The sequence below is a fragment of the Mytilus californianus genome, unplaced genomic scaffold (genome assembly GCF_021869535.1).
Source record: "Mytilus californianus isolate M0D057914Y unplaced genomic scaffold, xbMytCali1.0.p SCAF_4, whole genome shotgun sequence".
Classification (NCBI taxonomy): Eukaryota; Metazoa; Mollusca; class Bivalvia; order Mytilida; family Mytilidae; genus Mytilus; species Mytilus californianus.
This window is the reverse complement of record NW_026262690.1, coordinates 88776047-88796464: the sequence shown is the minus strand read 5'-3', so window position 1 is coordinate 88796464 and position 20418 is coordinate 88776047. Positions and strand designations below refer to the sequence as shown.

Here is a 20418-nt window from a genome sequence, read left to right as displayed (position 1 = left end):
CATTAATGATTAAACCAAAGGCTGTATTTATTAATTAAAGATGAAACATATTTCTTTCTGCTCACTTCTCTTCACTGGTTTTTTTGTACATTTCTAGAGCGAAGTAATTTCTTTTTTCCGAATCATGTTGACTTCTTGCAGATTCTGAGCTAGCACTTCAGATTTTTATGTATGTCGTGGCCTGAAACTTTGTGAGAGTATCTAAAAACACAAAAATTGACAGATGTGAAGCAGTAAGTCGTTCGTTGTAATGAGATTAGAATGCTTCAGGTCCGTTATTTGCTCGAATTTGAAGGAATTACAGTTCATACTAAAGGAGGAAACAATACATTATCCTCTATGTATGTTAATTGATAACCTGTTACATGTAAAATGCAGGTAAATGTGGCGCAATTTGATTCCATTTATTGGGTTACAGAAGTTCAGGTATGCATGTGCACACTTAATTATGCATCATAGAGCTCTTCAACAAAACGAAGAAAAAAATTTATACCAGTTATTTTTATGTTAGTGATTTTGTGATTTCACATATTCCATCTTTGTTCTGAGTTTTGAAAGTGTCAAGAACAGAATGTACTTCTACAAACTAAATCACTATAAACTTGACACTGTTGACAGGATTGGTGAATATAAAATGCCTTTTGATTTTGAAATTTATCTGGTTCATTGCTTTAGAATTATTGGACTTTTAATAGTCATATTTTTTTCTTGTAACAATTTCAACATGTGTATCATGTGATTTTGGTGCATCTCTTTATTGATAAACAGACATTTTTCTTATAAAGATTACATACATGTATCAAGTATAAGTTTTGATTTCAATCAATAAATTTATCGATGAGTAGTGCCCCTTGCACTTAAAAAGTAAAATCTTGAACCAACAGCTTAAGAAATGCTTTCATAATGATAAAATGTAATGTAAAAAAGGGACGGGAAGTACATTGTACCAAGGGGATATTCAAAACTCTTAACTTGTAAGGAAATTGACAAAGCTATGGCAAGAAATGATTGGGGACGAAAAGACAAGCAAGTCCACAGATCATAACATAGAAAATTTAAAGACTGAACAGCAGATACCCACCAAAAACTTTGGCTAATCTCAGGTGCTCCAAAAGAGTAAGCAGATCTTGCTTCACTTGGTATCCATCATTTAGGACCTTCTCTTTTTTTTTAACCAAATTAAGGCCATTAGACTTAAGAAATTTTTATAAAATATTTTTTTTCCCTCTGTCTGTAGCCATCCTTATGAATATTGTGCTGTTGGCTTGCATTTAATTGTATTCTGAGTCATTGCTGAAGTTTTAAGCTATGGTTTTTGTATCATGATGTAGACTTTTTTATGATTTAATTATTATGATCCGATAGACGAAAACTTTTTCATTCGATAACAATTTTCTGTTCGACACCTTTCAATCCTCAGCAGTGATCGATAGAGCTGATTATTTGTATGTTATTTCATTATTATTGATTTCAGTATCAGTTTCATTACAATTGACATTTTTTCTACCAGATTACAAATAGACCTGGGAACACAGAATCCCTGTCCAATTTTTTTCAGAAAGAAATTTCAATAGTTATGAAATTCGGGTTATTTCATGGATAAAGATATGAAATTCATTGCACATGTTTGTTCAAAACCAGGCTGGCCTGAAGTCATATTCCTTGGAGGATGGTCTTCTCCACAGTGTGCCATGTATAAATTTGTCGTACATAGTTCTAAAAAAAAAATTTCTGTTTTGGGTCTGAAAAAAGTAAAATTACAAAAATAACGAACTCCAAGATAAATTCGAAAACGGAAAGTCTCACATCAAACATTTTCAAATGGCAAAATAAAAAGCTCAAACACACCAAATGAACTGTCATATTCCTGACTTGGTAAAGGCATTTCCTGGGAACTAAGTATGCTTTTTATTAAATTGTTTAAAGCTAGGGACATGATAAAAACTATATTTAGAATGAGTAGGCAAAAACAGTATCGGCAGAAAGTGTTAGTCAAGATCTACTTTAAACCAATCACTACTTCTATTTTGACATTGAACTATGTCGATTACACTTAAGTACAGAGTTCCACTTGTAATCTGGAAGAAGAAAATAATTGCAGATGGCATAAATACATTGCATACTGAATTTTTTGTTATTCTGCTGTTTTTTGAGGGGTGAAGTAATAATATTTATTATTCCTTGTTAATTGAGTGAATATTATACATTTATTTCCGGTGCCTGGGGGAGATATAAAGATTTGTTCACCCAAGAAAATTAATATTTCCAGAGAGCCTTGCCTGAGGGTAATATGAATTTTTGAGGGTGAAGAAATCTTCATATCTCCCTAAGCCAAGGGAAATGAATGTTTTATTCCACTGCCTATATTTTGTTTACTACTAAAAACCTGAACATAAAACATTAATTTACATACATTTTTCTTAACCTCTTATTTTCATAACTAAACACGACATAATTTAAAACATTGATAAACAGTACTGATTAAAAGATAATTATCTATTATTTATGTTTTGATTTGAAATAATTTTCAACACGATAGTGGCTTTATTATTGCAAATTAAAAACGTTCAAAACGTTACTTACATTAACTGCTCGTAACGTCGCACGAGGAAATCCGGATGTTCAGAGGGTAATATGATGCTCAGAAATGGATTTTGAAGTTTTGAGGGCTTTTTCAAGCAAATCTGAAAATCTGAACTATGGTCTTTCAATGTTCTTGTTCTCATTTGGCTTTTATAATCATCATATCCAGTAGCCAAAGGGGGGCCGTGGTGGCTGAGTGGTCTAAGTAGTCCATCTACTGTATCACTGGCTAGACAATACTGAGGCTGTAAGTTCAAATCCTGCACACCAATCTTAATTGACTAGGATTGTGAGTTTTCCTGCTGAAGGTCGATGGTTCTCTCAGGGTACTCCTGCTTCCTCTGCCAATTAAAAACTGACCGCAAAGAAATAGCACAATTGTGATGAAAGTGGCATTAAACACCGATTAATCAATCAATCCAGTTGCAGAATACATTTCTTATTGAAATTTAAAAAAAAAAAAGATGAACCTTTACATAATTTTACAACAGAAAATATGATAATAAATTTAGTGTGTAATTGTTTCTTTCTAAGGAATGAAAACAGTCAGATAATTTAAAGAGGAAGCTACAGCAAGGAAATGTCTGAACATAGGTTATCATCTTAACCATTAAACATGTTAGATGTTCCAATGGTATTGATTTCAGTATCTTGTATGGTTTCGTGTCAAATCTAACTGACATTTCCTAATGATCTACATTGTATCAGAATTCACAAATAAAGACAATATTGTAGGATGTTTGTTTATATTTTCTGTATAAATTGTAATTAAAGAGGATAAAACCTTTGTATTTCACAATGTAAAGTAGCGGAAAGCTATATATTGCTGTTTGATTTTTTGGTCAAAAGTTGACTGTTTAATTGGGATTGTTAAAAAAAAATATATAAAATGTATACTTTAATGAGATTTTATTTACTCTTATTTATAGAATATCAAGATAAATTTATACTTTTATGAACAGTCACGAGCTCAAGTTTAATGCACCTTTTCATTTGTGAAATTAGAAAGTGAGTGTATAGAACTAATCAAGTTGACCTTCTTCTGTTTCAGGTTAAAGCCATTACTTGATGAGGATAGCAGTCCAGATATCGTTGATGATGATGACGATGAAATGATGGAATCTCAAGGAGGAGCAAAGCACAGAAAACTTACAAGGTAAAATTTATTTTAACAATGTTTAAAATTGATAAACTTGCCACCACATAAAATGGAGTAATAGCATTCAACCACCTATCCAAGAGCGGTGGCTTTAAGGCAGAACTGTGTAATTTGGAAAAAAAAGAATTGTACAGTATAGTTTATAGGAATAACTTTGTTTTGTGAAGGTCCACACATATCTGGTAATTTTGTAGGAGTTTAGGATAAAATCTTGCTTAACATTTTTGTGTGAAAATGTGTCCTGGAATTGGAAGACAGGCAATCTGGTAGTAATTATTTTATTACACAATTTTTACTCCAATGCACAATTTGAATTTCACTACCAGGTAAACTATCATACCTTAAGGATATACTTAGGTCAGGTTTAGGAATCTTTGTCAGATGTTCGGACTCCTTGTTTTTTTTTTCCTATGATACAGGGTAAATTAGTTTGCCCCATAACACCCATTTTTCTTTTCATATAAGACTTCAATATCTCATAAAAGGTCATTTAGCAAAATTTAAGCAGATTCTAGATTTCTTTTCCTTCGATTTGAGACCCAAATAATACCAATGAAAATATAAGGTAAAAGTCAGAGTCAGCCTTTTTCCGCCATCTTAAATAATTAAATATTCGAAACATAACCTATCAATATTTTTTGCATATTTTGTTCCTTAACTAATGCTCTTCTGAATTATAGTATCAATTTTAAATTCTAGATTTATTTAATTTCACCTAAGTACATCCTTAATTGTAAAATGCATTTATTTTGTAGGGCCGAAAAATCCAAGAATGCTGCTAAAAACAGGAGAGACAAAGAAGCTGTGGAATTCAACAATATAATTGAGGCATTGCCATTCCCTAATGAAGATTTAGAGAAAATGGACAAAAGTTCTGTTGTCAAGTTGACCACATCATATTTGAAAATGTTGGAATTCATAGAAAAAGGTAGGTTCATCTTCTTCTCGATAACAAGTCAGACTCTGTATTTGAGTGCAATTGACATAGTTCAACGTCAGATACCAGTAATGATTGTTGTAAGGTAGAATTTGACTGAAAATATTCTGCAATTAAATTTTTATGACCCACCTACGATAGTAGAGGGGCATTATGTTTTCTGGTCCGTTCGTTCGTCCTTCCGTTCGTCCGTCTGTCCCGCTTCAGGTTAAAGTTTTTGGTCAAGGTAGTTTTTGATGTAGTTGAAGTCCAATCAACTTGAAACTTAGTACACATGTTCCCTATGATATGATCTTTCTAATTTGAATGCCAAATTAGAGTTTTGACCGCAATTTCACGGTCCACTGAACATAAAAAATGATAGTGCAAGTGGGGCATCCTTGTACTATGGACACATTTTTGTTTTTCATACTCTGTCAAAACATAGTTTTTATCATGTTTCTTTAACATGTTTGAAAATCATGATAATTTCTTGTACTCAATCTGCAGTTTGTTCAAAATGTTTTTTTTTTTAAATTGTATTATAAAGGGTAAACTAGTTCATAATTATATGAAGAGAGAAAATAAAAACCTGCAGGTGAATATATGAAATAAAATTTCAGAAAATGATAATTATTTTTGTGTAAATAAAAAGAAATAGGTATTACTGTTCTTGATTTTTTGCTATACACCACAATTATTAGTGTTGTCTAGATATTTGAGCTTGCTCACTGAGATAATTGAAAAGGAGATTGGTAGAAATTGTCAAATTAGAATTTTTTGGGAATTATAGAATATGTAAACACAATTATAACTTGTTCATTGGACAAGTCTTGGGTCCTTTGTTGACTAAACCTTTATCCAACTGACTTATGGGAAACAAAAAATTACCGTCAGGTTTACATAGGTTACCAAAAATTCTGTAATACTGTACAATAACAGCTATCAGTTGAAAATAAAAATGCAAGTAATACTATGAATTTTATGTGTTCAAAGCGCTTTTCTGGATTTACCTTCACCAGGAACCCTCAGCGCCATGAAAGCATGGATGTATAAGACCTAAAAGACATGAAGAGTTTTGTTTATAAAAATTGAGGCATTGGCATTTTAATTTTAGCTTGCTACCCTAGTATCCCATGTAGGATAGATCAGTGACAGCAGTTTTAAACCTTGGCTTTATTTTTTGTGACTGGTTCAATAATTTGAGTAGTATTACTATTAGAGATTGCAGTACTAATTATAGCTTGAAATATAAGTTTATGAAATCAAGATTGCCATTAATTCTTGAATTACATATATAAGAACACAACTTGAAATTATTTATATTTTTGAGAATGGAAGTAAAATCTTCATTTTTTGTTATTTGAGAACAAATACTGATTATCTCCCTTTGAACAGGACATGTGGGTTTTGTCATCATTCAAAGATATGTATTATCATAAAATGTCTGGCTTACAGGTATTAATATATAGATAAAAGGATATATTGGATCAAGGCGGTAGTGATCAGGTATTCAGGTAGTCAATAAACATCTTTGTCTCATTTATTTTTAATCATCATAGTGATCAGGTAGTCAACATCGATCTTAGTTTCAAATACTTTTAATCCTCAAGGGTCTAGAAACTTATATTTTCCAGTCAAGACTGTCTCGTAAAATTTTGGGATTTCATTAAAAAAATAATTTTGAAAATGTCGGAATAGGACATTATACTAGTGTTTGTCGAGCCTGCGACTTTTGTCGCAGAAAGCTCGACATAGGGATAGTGATCTGGCGGCGGCGGCGGCATTAGCTAACTTCTTAAAAGCTTTATATTTTAGAAGCTAGAAGACCTGGATGCTTCATACTTTGTATATAGATGCCTTATGTTACGAAGTTTCCGTCTGTCATATGTCCAATGTCCTTGACCTCATTTTCATGGTTCAGTGACTACTTGAAAAAAAAGTCAACATTTTTTGTAATGTTAATTTCTTTCTTATTATGAGTAATAGGATAACTATATTTAGTATGTGCGTACCTTGCAAGGTCCTCATGCCCGTCAGACAATTTTCATTTGACCTCGACCTCATTTCATGGATCAGTGAACCAGGTTAAGTTTTCGTGGTCAAGTCCATATATCAGATACTATAAGTAGTAGGTCTACTATATTTGGTATATGGAATGATTGTAAGGTGTACATGTCCAACTGGTAGGTGTCATCTGACCTTGACCTCATTTTCATGGTTCAGTGGTCAAAGTTAAGTTTTTGAGTTTTGGTCTTTTTTTCTAATACTATATGCAATAGGTCAACTATAAATGGTGTATGGAATGATTGTAAGGTGTACATGTTTAGCTGGCAGGTGTCATCTGACCTTGACCTCATTTTCATGGTTCAGTGGTCAAAGTTAAGTTTATGAGTTTTGGTCATTTTTTCTAATACTATATGTAATAGTTCAACTATATTTGGTGTATGGAAATATTTTATGATCTATATGTCAGTCACGCAGGTTTTATTTGACCTTGACCTCATTTTCAAGGTTCATTGCTCAGTGTTAAGTTTTTGTGTTTTGGTCTGTGTTTCTTATACTGTATGTAATAGGTCTACTATATTTGGTGTATGGAATGATTGTAAGGTGTACATGTCTAGCTGGCAGGTGTCATCTGACTTTGACCTCATTTTCATGGATCAGTGGTCAAAGTTAAGTTTTTGAGTTTTGGTCTTTTTTTCTAATACTATATGCAATAGTTCAACTATATTTGGTGTATGGAAATATTTTATGATCTATATGTCAGTCAGGCAGGTTTTATTTGACCTTGACCTCATTTTCAAGGTTCATTGCTCAGTGTTAAGTTTTTGTGTTTTGGTCTGTTTTTCTTAAACTATAAACAATAGGTCAACTATATTTGTTGTATGGAAGAATTGTTAGCTGTACATGCCTGCCTAGCATGGTTCATCTGACCTTGACCTCATTTTCATGGTTCATTGGTCAATGTTTAGTTTACTTGGTTATTGTTAAGTTTATGTGACAGTTGTAATAAAGCTTTATATTTAGGACTATCAACATAATATAAATGATTAGTAAAGAAGGTGAGACATTTCAGCCAGCAGCGTGTGCACTCTTGTTATGCCTTTTTGACAGAAATTGCATATTTTTAATTATTGGTTACTAAATCTAGATTTAAAAATTATTATTTTGTTTATTAAGCTGCCAAATTGTATTGTATGATAATCCATTGAGGGCAGAGCAAGTTCCTATTTAATGGCCGAAGGGATATATGCTTGCTTATCAATTTTACCTGAGCAACACATGACAGCAAAAAATATTGACCAAGTAAAGAGGTTTTTCTTAATTATAAAATTTTCTGGAAAAGCTGTGATAACTTAAATTTTAAAACTAACGCTGTCTTGAATTTTGTCCAAAAAAGATTTTTTCACAAATGAAAATACTGTTATTTACTACACAACGTGTTACACATGCATGTAAGTGTCTTCTCTTTCGAACAATTAAAAGATTAGACACTTAGTCCTAAGTTGCAGTATGATTCTCAATAATCAGTGATTTACTGTCATCGATAGTAGGAAGAAAAACATGTATTGTAAATCAAAAATTTAAATTCAGCTTGAAAGTTATGGTTTATTTTTATTTTCTCAAAAATGAAAAGTAAGTTTAAGTAACATGATTAATTCCAAAGGCATTAGAAATTTCAAGTATCAAAATCATTGCAGTCTTAAACTGGTGCATTCTACAATCATGAAAATTTATTCCTCAACTTTCTACAAAAAGATGTAAGAAATTTCATACAATTCATGCAGCAAAACCTTTGATATAATAGGTTGGTTTACGTCATGTCAGACCCCGAATTAAGGGAGATAATTGTCAACTTCCGCTTTAAAAAATGTCACTTCCGGTCTCACATGAAAGCTTCATTCACACTGATTCCAAAAATATATGGTTTCTATATACTTTTGTCTGTAATAAGGGAGATATTAGGTACTGCCGGTTTATTGAAGGTCACTTCCAGTCTCAAATGATAGGATTATGTATACGTATTTAAAAATATATAGTTTCTAGGTACTTTTCCATGAAATAAGTGCAAAAAGTGCTACATCCGGTTTACTAAAGGTCACTTCCGGTTTATATTTGTCACATGTCATCAAACATTTTGCAAAAGACCCTATGGCTTTATTGTGTACCAAGTTGGAGTAATAATCAATTAATCTTAAATTTAACCATTTCAGGGACAATAACTCCTATAAGATGTCATTTGATTGTTTCAGACCAAATGTATCATATCTTCATCACATTGAGGCAAACACTTTGCACTAGTTCTTTTAAATATATCTCTAAGATTGTCAGACGAGATCTCAGAACAATGAAAAGTCAAAATTTAGAACATGACCTTGACCTTTGACCTTGACCTCAAATTTATTTTATGAACCCAGGACCTCAAATACACATAGTATACCTTAGGTCTGTATTACTTACCATTCATGTGATACATTGACATATCACTTATGTCAAATTCAAAAGGGGAAATAACAGTCATATGGAGTCTACGAATTGATTCGGTTAAAATTGACAAATCATCCTGAGGATATAACAAGCAATTTAGTAAAATAAATTTGTTGCTTTCTTTTACGGTTACGGTTTTGAAATTTGGTGGAAGAAGAAAGAAAATAATCGGAACAAATACAGTAGGTCTTTCCACAAAATAGTGGAGGGACATAAAATAAAAAAAAAAATACCTGGACTTTCAAGTGCTAAACAAATGATTGAAATTACATGAAAATATGATCTTTGTGTTGGATATATGTGTTAATTAGACATGTATACAGCAATCAATGCACATCAGTTATCCTAAAAAAAACCAAGGTCAAGTAATATATCTATGTGATCTGCTGGTGTCAGCACAACAGTATACCAATCTCTTAATTACATTGAGTAAACACAAATGTGAATGAATATAGAACTCAACAAAGAGAAGCAATGATCTTCCATTAAGACTCTCTCTTCATCTTGAACATGCATGACATATTTGTCACTGGACATAAAGCAAACAACAATCATTCAATCCTGACTAGATTCTTGTCATGAACATGCATAAAATATTTGCCACTGGACATAAAGCAAAGAACAATCATTCAATCATGACTAGATTCTCTTCATGAACATGCATGAAATATTTCCCACTGAACAAAAAGAAACGACAATCATTCAATCATGACTAGATTCTCATCCTAAACATGCATGAAATATTTGCCACTGGACTTAAAGCAACAACATTCAATCAATCAATCAGGACTAGATTCCTATGCATAAATATTTAATAACAACAACTTCTGGTAATTCACTCTGAAATATCTCTCTATATATAATCACTTAATATTTATATGGCAGGTTTGTAAATCAACAGCTATCACCCTGTTACTAACTAGTGATTCACTCAACAGCAGCCAGCGTGATTTTTGAATTAAATCACCTTGCATGTACTCACTACTGTTTGTTGATGAATGTACAATAAAACACACAGTTTGTGTCTTTTACCACAGTGATCAAATAGCACATTAATCTGTGTCAAATGAATTTTATTATAGTTTATTGACAAATTATTAATGTCACTTCAGTAAACTCTCTTGATAGCATTAATAAGTTGTAAGCATTTAATTTTTCCCTACAAAAGAATTAATATAGATATCACCTACAGCAGTGATTGAATTCATCCTGCCGTATTCTCTAGAGTGTCACATGACACATCAGATTGATGCATTTTCATCTGGGTATTACTGCTGGTTGTTATGTAAAATATTCAATTTATTGGTCTTTTAGAATTGTTTGTACATTTAAGTTTTAAACAAAATCAAAGCAAATGTGCAAAGTGTGAAATATTAAACAACACTTGTGCTACAAATGTTTTTCACACACAAAGTATGGTCATGGATCAGTCATTACTTTTACTCATAAATACTACTTTCCTAGCACAAGTGTTGTTTAATATTTCACACTTTGCACATTTGCTTTGATTTTGTTTAAAACTTAAATGCAATGACTGATCCGTTCAGTTTCTGGAATAATGTGTCAGGAAGGGTGACATGTCATTCTGCAGACTGTATTCAGCATGTCAGTGTACTGTAAAGTAGGGTTCACGTTGATATCACATTAGCATGTTCTCGTCTGGAATATGCATGGGATATTTGCCACTGGATTTTTAACCTTCATCCTTCCATTTACAGTAACAGTTAGAACCTGAGAAATCTCCATTCAAGTCTTTTTATTTGCAGTTATTTGGATTCATTTCTTTTCAAAGGTATTAATTTTCATGGATTGAGGAAAACTTGTATTTTCGTGTTTACATATTTGATTTCGTATTTTTGTAAAAGTCTGAACATATTGCTAAGGAATAGTTTTAAGTGCTAGTCTTTGTAAGAATCAGGCAATTTAGAAAAATTTCAAAAACATGGCTGAAAAAAACCCACCGACCTAACCACCCTAGTTCGAAGGTACCCTCATCCTGAATTAGAAATGGTAGGTCTTTCGTTTCTGCATGTCTGGTAATTCGACAAATATCTAGATAAATTTTGGTTAGAATGATAGCAAATTACAGAGTTATCTCCCCTTAATTGTTAATTTCTAGTGCATTTCAACCAAATTATATCTTGAATTACCAGAACAGGGAAAGGAAACGAATGCTATATTCATGCACCATTATACATTCTGAACTTAAATTAATGTAATGCTGAGTGGGTTTTTGTTTGTCATGTTTTCACCACTGCTTGATTCTTAGGCAGATAGGCATTTAATTCGTTGAACATTTAAATTCGTGGTTCCCCTGTACCAAAGAAATCCACGAAAATTGGTATCCAACTAATAAAAAATGAATCCACATTATAGACGAAGAACAATCAGCATATTTATATGTTTTATGAAGAGGTTGTGAAATGATCGATTTTATGTGTGAAGAAAATGTCTGGAGTGATACTTGTAAAAAGTCTATACATTTATCATGTATGAAGCTCCTTCAAGGAGGGGGCTTGGGACCCCTGCCCCCACTAAATCCACCTCTGAAAATTTAATATGCTTTAAAGCTTTAAAACAGAGTTAGCAAAATAATGGGTTTAGCAAATTCATAATAAATTGTAAGTACTCAGAAAATTCATTGATACTTTGAAAAGTACATTTTACATGTACTCAAGTACTATAGCTTTCGTCATATGATAGTTTAATAGTATAGTTAGAATGAACTTTTGAAAACTTATGCAAAAAACATCAAGGAAGATCTAAATAATTAAATCATAATCCGTCATGTCAGTGTTACATACAAATCAATAAATCCTGCGAAGGATAAATAAAGCAACTTATTACGAAAAACATATACAATAGCTGCACTTGATGTCTTGCTAAAGTATTACACATCATTTAAAGTTATATAATAAATTTGAACATAATCCAAATCTTTCTCAACTTAATTAGAAATTAGTGGTTATTACTTGCTTTCATTTATAATGTCAGAGTTAACGGGGAAATTGTGTGAAAATTGGTCAAGTATGACCGTTAAATTCAGATTATTGTTATTTCAGTGTTCTGGAATCAAAAGAATTTCTTTTCATAACCAATAACTGTAAATTAAGAAATTTTTGCAATATTTTTATCAATGGGAAAATGTTACATGGTTTGAATTGCAGTATTAAGATGTTTGTTTGAATGTCCAGTGGCAAATATTTCATGCATATTCAGGCAAGAATAAGATATTCCTTTTAATAATCTTGCTAGCGCTAATAATATACAGTTAAAACCTGGCCATGACCATACTTTGTTTGTGAAAGGTAGCTGCAAATGATGCTAAAAAGTTAGTTATTGTAAATTTTTGCCAAGTGAGCGATTTCATTCTCCTCTGAAATAGTTAAATGCAAAATAAAAATAATCATTAAATTTCAATTATGCATAAATTTTTGTGACCAGACAAATCTCAGTTTTGTGTGATTATGTGTATTTATGATTTAGTATACATGATTAAGCGATAACATCCATCTGTCACATAAACAAATAATAAGACAATGTTTGCAGAAATCTGATCAGCAGCAACTGTCTGAATAATTCATGAAGAGAACAATATAACAGAAAATTAATTTTTATCTTATTTACATCTAATGACTTTTTCTGGACCATATTTTTCAAGTATTAAAAATGATCTAATATTTGGAAAATTGTGCATGTGTTGAGAGATTTTGTTATTATAATGACGAGAGGTTTAGGTAGCTATAAAACAAGATTTATATAATCCACCATTTGCTACATAAGGAAATGCCTGTACCAAGCCAGGAATATGACAGTTGTTTTCCATTCGTTTGATATGTTTGATCTTTTAATTTTGCCATTTGATAAGGGACTTTCCATTTTAAATTTTCCTTGGAGTTCCGTATTTTTATTATTTTACTTTTTACAGTGCAAACAAGTCACAAATTATGGTCTTTTTACAGAGATGAATTTTGTTATGTTTGTGTCATTGGGTTGCAGTCTCATTGATGTATAACCTGGGCCCACACCTTCTATTTCAATTACGTCAAAACATTTGAAAATTGAGGAGAATTCAATAGTCTTTAATCTAAAGAATTGAAGCAAAGCATCCAAACCACCTTTAGCCTTTATTTATTGATTTTAGAAGACCATAAACTAGCCATTCTCTTTCATCAGATTTCAGGTTCCCACTATCTAAGAGAGAAAATCTGTCAATGAAAATACTCGTGGGTTCATTATAGATATACATTGCCAACAGGTATCTATTGACTTCCTAATGATTTGTCTTGTCTTGGGAATTGTTGTCAATCAGGAAATGCAGAGACAATTTACCCTTGTGGTTACCTGCAGACATCAGAGTTATTTATTTTATAATTGTATAATGTTTAATATCAGAGTTAACAATACCGTCAACTAATGGTCTTGAACAAAAAGATCTGTGTATTGCATGTATTATTATGTATATTTCACAATCTCTATTTGATATGCATATAATTCAATATATTGTTCTTTAAACTAACTGGTGCTCCAAAAGTAGATATAAGAAGATATGGTATGATTGCCAATAAGACAAATCTCCACAAGAGACCAAATGACACAGAAATTAATAACTATAGGTCACTATAGGTCGCCGTATAGTCTTATTTAGAGTATATTGCTTAAAATCTTCAAACAAGAGGATCAGTACTTTTTGCAAATCTAGTCATTTCTTACTTTCTTTCACAGTCATTGATAATTGAATACTATGGAGAAGTGGTGTGCTCTACAAATACTGCCTAGGACTACACAAATTATATTTTTTACAGTTACTACTTTATAAGACCTAACATTTGTCATAGTCCTAGGATGGTCTACAGTTAGTGCCTTTTAAGACCTAAAAGAACCTTATTTTCTCTACAATTAATGCCTAGAAGTAACACAACTCATATTCTCTAAAGTTACTGCCTTAACACGAATCATTTTAACCCTGCTTCATTTGTTATCAAGTCTTCATGTGAACATGCTATACACTCTAATGCATTTTCAAGAAGAATGGACAAAAATGCAAGATAAATATATTGCAATTTTTATACGACCGCAAAAAAATTTTGGGGATCGTATAATGGTATGATGTCGTTTCGTCTGCGTCGTCGTCCGAAGACACATTTGGTTTCCTGACAATAACTTTAGTTTAAGTGAATGGATCTCTATGAAATTTTTTAAGAAGGTTCAATACCACAAAAGGAAGGTTGGGATTAACTTTGGGGATGATGGTCCCAACTGTTTTTAGGAATTAGGGGCCCAAAACAAGCATTTTACTAGTTTCAGAATAATAACTAGTGTATAAGTGTTTTGATTGGTCTGAAATTGTACCACAATGTTTAATACCACAAGTAAAAGGTTGGGATTCATTTTGGGGGTTATTGTGCCAACAGTTTAGGAATTAAGGGCCAAAAAGGGGCCAAAAACAAGCATTTTTCTAGTTTCCAGACAATAACTTGTTTAAGTGAATGGATCTCTCTGAAATTGTACTACAAAGTTCCATACTGCAAAGGAAAGGCTGGGATTGAGTTTGGGTGTAATTGCTCCAAGGAGGGATTCAAAAAGTTTGGGGGGAGGGGGTTTCTAATTTTTTTAAGGGGTTCATATTTTTTTCAAAATTTTTCAAATTTCAAATTTTTGAAAAGTTTCAAGAAGAAAGAAGAAACATTCAAATGCACAGTATTGTGTAATAGATTTGTAAGATAATTGACCACATCTATTTTGTGTCAGAAACCTGTATTATGTCAAAAATGTGATCACAATCCAAATTCAGACAGTATCAAGCTTGAATATTGTGTCCAAATTTGCCCCAACTGTTAAGGTTTCGACCTCTGCGGTTGTATGAGGCTGCGCTGAGCGAAGCATTTTATTGCAGAATGGACAAAAATGCAAGATAAATTATTGAGATATTTGAAGAATGGACAAAAATGCAAGATAAATTATTGCGATTTTTGAAGATGTACAAAAATGCAAGATAAATTATTTCGATTTTTGAAGAATGGACAAAATGCGAGATAAATTATTGTGATTTCAGGAAAATCTGCATAGAGTTCTTATTATTGCAATATTCACCTAGTCACATTATTCACATTAATAAAGACCTAACGATAATTTCTGAATTTACAGTAACTGCTATGTATGACATTCAGTCATCACATTTTTCAAGGGAACTACAAATAGAATTTTAGTTGCACTCCCGTAGCTCATGCAATAGGATGTTGTACTCTAGACTAATTAGTGTCATATCACTACAACATTGGGTATGCTTTACAAGGTATACCATAACTCATTGCAGTCTAAAACTTGTCCTACTCTGGTATCCTGTCAGCATTCCTTGCTAGACACATGTATATATAAAACTGGTTCTGATCTTGTTTTATGTATATGTGAGAAGTTGTTTATAGTATAGTATAAGCATGTTCGGTAGTGATTTCTCAGTATGATGTAGGTCTGATTAGATACTTTATTATACTTCTATTACTATCAGACTTACTTAATAGACAGGAATGATTAACTAACATTATAGTAATCCTATATTACTTTCCTATCAGGAATAGATTTATCGATATGCAATACATTCAATCGCATTTAAATGCATCAATGATTTAACCATAGCATGGTCATATCTGTTCTATAATTGCCTGACAAAATACCCTATGTTTTATATAGGTGACGGTGGTTATTGGGTTATATATATTTCTGCTGATCATTGTTATATTAATGCATATTTCTAAGGAAATGGGTTTTTATGATATTCTCTGATGGATGGCAAGCTTCCTTAGTAATTCACAGCATAGCTTGAGTGACAATAAATAGTGGGAATTTGTATGAAGTGAAAACAATTGGGTCTTGATTGCTGTGGAATATTTATAGATCAGCTAGTCAATAAGTTTGGTCTATTGATGAAATTTGGCTTTTAATTGGAATATCATCAGTATACACCAACAATGCGTTTATCGAAGAAAAGGAAATGTACATTTTTAAGGACATCATTGTCAAAGAAAGCTAAAGGTAAAATTTATTTTAGTATTTAATCATAAATTGAGATATAGGACTAGCTGTTAAAGTGCATACTTGTCATTAGAACTATTCTGCCAAAAAGAGTTTGATGAATGTCAGCTTAGCAAAATAAAGCTAACATATTTCATTTTGATTCATATTGATAATTTCTTATCCTATTCCTGGACGCAGTGTGTGGGTTCATACTTGCAATAAATGAAAAAAATGAGAGAATTTTTTTTTATTGGTTATGTAATGTATTTCTTTTCTAGAAAATATCTGTTTGAAATTAGTAGATAGAATTATTTTTCATACAGATTCTTTCCATAAGCTTGTAGGAGTTATCCCCCTTTTCTTGATTTTACTTGAGATTTCTCTCTTTTTGGAGACTTCTTGTAAAGAATTTTATATTAATTAGTGTTGTTATTAGGTCTTTAAGCACTACAAAAACTTTTAATTTTGTTATTGAATATCATTAACGTAAAACATTATTCCTGGTCTGATAAAAGATCAGAAATTGAATATCAATCAAAAATTGGCGTTACTTGAATTATGAAAAGAGGTTATCATAACTTTCAGGTTTGGAAATGTTTCCTTCCATTTAGGTTAATCATTTTATTTCTTGATATCCTTTCTTATTTACAAATTTAGCTTTTGAATCAATTCATTTTAATATTTTTCATTACCAAATATATTGGACAGTACAACAGACCAAATCTGCAACCACCACCATCCTGTAGATATTGATAAATGCATATATGCAGGAATTTAAAATAAAACCAGTCTTATAACCTGGGAGATGATAATATCTGTACTATCATGTAGTTTAAAAGCATGTAATTGAATTCTAATTGTAGAGCACAAATGAAAAGGGGAAATACATGTACTTTAATCCATGTTACCGGTAGATTATGACTATCATGACTATGGCATGACACTACTGACTGAGAAAAGGCAGTCTCCGTGTCAGGCAAATTATATTATATATAATACTGGAATGTAAACTGTATGCATTAGCAGAATGATATTAATGGGTTTGATTTATATGCAGTAATTTATTGAATGATTGCATGCCTACATCATGTACATGTATTTATTACAGTTTAATGTTATGTAATGCACATACAGTATGATGCAATTTTACTTTAAGTCACACAAAAGTGTTTGCAATTTCATGACTGACCTTTTCTTAAACAACTTTCATGAGAGTTTTTGTCTCATTAAATAAATAGAAGTGTTGTCAATAGCCAATTCAAATTTTAAAGACATTAAGAAGGCCATCATTGCAGGTAAACCATATATAAGACTGCTAGAAAGACAGTGGCATTTATAAAATATTACACAGATTCAACAACAGAAATTCAAATATCACCTGTTGTCTCCAGGGCCTTATTCAATATTGCACTATGGTATCCAAGCATTCCAAGGTGCTATAGTTTTTGGCCATGGTGTTATCTGAATAAATTATATTATTATACCTCAGTATGTTTTTTCTATATAAAAAATACTGAAATAGTTGTGCTATTTCATTCCACAGACTATTTGCCAGTCAATAGTTTTAAAGACTATTACCCCGGTTAATAGTTTTATTGTCGAGCCTGCGACTTTTGTCGCAGAAAGCTCGACATAGGGATAGCGATCCGGCGGCAGCGGCGGCGGCGTTAGCTAACTTCTTAAAAGCTTTATATTTTAGAAGATGGAAGACCTGGATGCTTCATACTTTGTATATGGATGCCTCATGTTATGAAGTTTCCGTCAGTCACATGTCCAATGTCCTTGACCTCATTTTCATGGTTCAGTGACTACTTGAAAAAAAAGTTCAGATTTTTTGTAATGTTAAATTCTCTCTTATTATAAGTAATAGGATAACTATATTTGGTATGTGCGTACCTTGCAAGGTCCTCATGCCCGTCAGACAGTTTTCAATTGACCTCGACCTCATTTCATGGATCAGTGAACAAGGTTAAGTTTTCGTGGTCAAGTCCATATCTCAGATACTATAAGCAATAGGTCTAGTATATTCGGTGTATGGAAGGACTGTAAGGTGTACATGTCCAACTGGCAGGTGTCATCTGACCTTGACCTCATTTTCATGGTTCAGTGGTTATAGTTAAGTTTTTGTGTTTTGGTCTGTTTTTCTTATACTGTATGCAATAGGTCTACTATATTTGGTGTATGGAATGATTGTAAGGTGTACATGTCTAGCTGGCAGGTGTCATCTGACCTTGACCTCATTTTCATGGTTCAGTGGTCAAAGTTAAGTTTTTGAATTTTGGTCTTTCTTTCTAATACTGCATGCAATAGGTCAGCTATATTTGGTGTATGGAATGATTGTAAGGTGTACATGTCTAGCTGGCAGGTGTCATCTTACCTTGACCTCATTTTCATGGTTCAGTGGTCAAAGTTAAGTTTTTGAGTTTTGGTCTTTTTTTCTAATACTATATGCAATAGTTCAACTATATTTGGTGTATGGAAATATTTTATGATCTATATGTCAGTCACGCAGGTTTTATTTGACCTTGACCTCATTTTCAAGGTTCATTGCTCAGTGTTAAGTTTTTGTGTTTTCGTCTGTTTTTCTTAAACTATAAGCAATAGGTCAACTATATTTGTTGTATGGAAGAATTGTTAGCTGTACATGCCTGCCTAGCATGGTTCATCTGACCTTGACCTCATTTTCATGGTTCATTGGTCAATGTTTAGTTTACTTGGTTAATGTTAAGTTTATGTGACAGTTGTAATAAAGCTTTATATTTAGGACTATCAACATAATATCCATGATTAGTAAAGAAGGCGAGACATTTCAGCGTGTGCACTCTTGTAATCATATTTCCCGTATTTTTTCATACTTATTTTTCATTGGACAACAATGACGTCATTAACTATTCTGCTTGGATTTGTGCGCTTGGCAACGTCAAACTCTGATATCGTAAACGGTATAATCTGTTTGTGTCTGTCGTAATTTCAAATTAATATATAACTTACCAGAAGCAATTAAAAAAGAAAAGGAAAATCTTCGCGACGCATTTTTAAAAGATCTAAAATATAGTAAATGTATAATACGGGTCTGCGTCGTCTTCAGAAAATGTGATTGCTTTGGTGTACAGTACTTTAGCTAGTCTAGTAGAATTTATCATATGAACGGGAATTTTTACACAAGTATTCTTAGTATTGATTTCAGTAAATGAAATATTTACAAATACAACACGGACTATAAAAAAAACTTATAGTTCATTTTGTTTATGTGACATTTTTCTTTTCTTTCAGATGATGTATGTAGAATTTTTAGAAAGATGTTTTTTTTCGGTATAATAAAACACTTATTGACTGGTTATGAGGGTAATAGCAAGTTTGTTGTCCCTTTGATACTAACTATTGCCCTCGGCTTCACCTCAAGCAATAGTTGGTATCTCAGGGACAACAAACTTGCTATTACCCTCATAACCAGTCAATAGGTGTATATTATCACTATTAAAAGTGATTTTAAAAGTCAAAAATCTTTATTGGACTTAATAATTTGTTTAGTAGATCTATAACAGATGTTTTTCTTACTTTTGGTCCTCTGATTTTTATTGGCATTATTGTCCACTTAAAAAGACACTTATTACTGGACCACAAAATTTATTTTAATGTTGCCTATGTCAGCTATGATATAAGTCACTGATTTTGAGACTTTGAAGCTATAATTAGATGGCAAATTGTCCGTCTGTCTGTCCATCCATCTGTCCCTCTGTACGTAACAAATTGTGTCCACTCTATATCTAGAGAACCGTTATGGTTTCAAAGTTTATACTTGACATGTATATTAACCAACACCAGAGGTTGTGTCTTAATGTATGTACAACTTCCTAGGTCAAAGGTCAAGGTCAAAAACTTAGATACAAATTTTTTACCACACATTATTCACAGTGGGACCCACAGAGATGGCTTCCATCTCAATGATATCTAGTTATTTCAGAAGATTTACAGAGCTAGACAAGCCATATTTTGTATACAGATGGTTTCAAAATGTTCTGAAGTTCTTTTTGCCATATTTCTAGTTACCTTGACCTCATTTCCATGGTTCAATGACTTATTGAAGTCAATGTTAAGTTTTCATGCTTCTGTCAGTTTCTCAGTTACTATGAGTAATATATTTGGTTTTAAAATGATTGTAAAATTTAAATGTCTGTCTGACAGGATCAAGTAACTTGATGCATAGGTCTTATTCTGTGCATGTCAGTCTGTCATGTTAACATTGAGTTTTCTT

General features: G+C 32.0%; 1 protein-coding gene and 1 long non-coding RNA gene across 3 annotated transcripts in view; both read left to right on the top strand.

Annotated features, from left to right (window-relative positions):
* LOC127738869 (aryl hydrocarbon receptor-like) overlaps positions 1 to 20418 on the top strand; it is a 109372-nt gene that overhangs the window by 6359 nt on the left and 82595 nt on the right. The window contains exons 2-3 of the mRNA XM_052250324.1: positions 3635 to 3739; positions 4498 to 4670. Coding sequence (XP_052106284.1) covers positions 3635 to 3739; positions 4498 to 4670 — 278 coding nt within the window. The remainder of the gene's footprint in view (positions 1 to 3634; positions 3740 to 4497; positions 4671 to 20418) is intronic.
* On the top strand, positions 6381 to 18990 carry LOC127738871 (uncharacterized). Of its 2 annotated transcripts, none has more exons than XR_008000199.1 (3): positions 6381 to 6940; positions 7088 to 7723; positions 18963 to 18990. It is a non-coding gene; the product is annotated as an uncharacterized LOC127738871 (long non-coding RNA). The 2 variants fall into 2 exon arrangements; XR_008000198.1 differs by having other exon boundaries at positions 6381 to 6974; positions 7269 to 7723.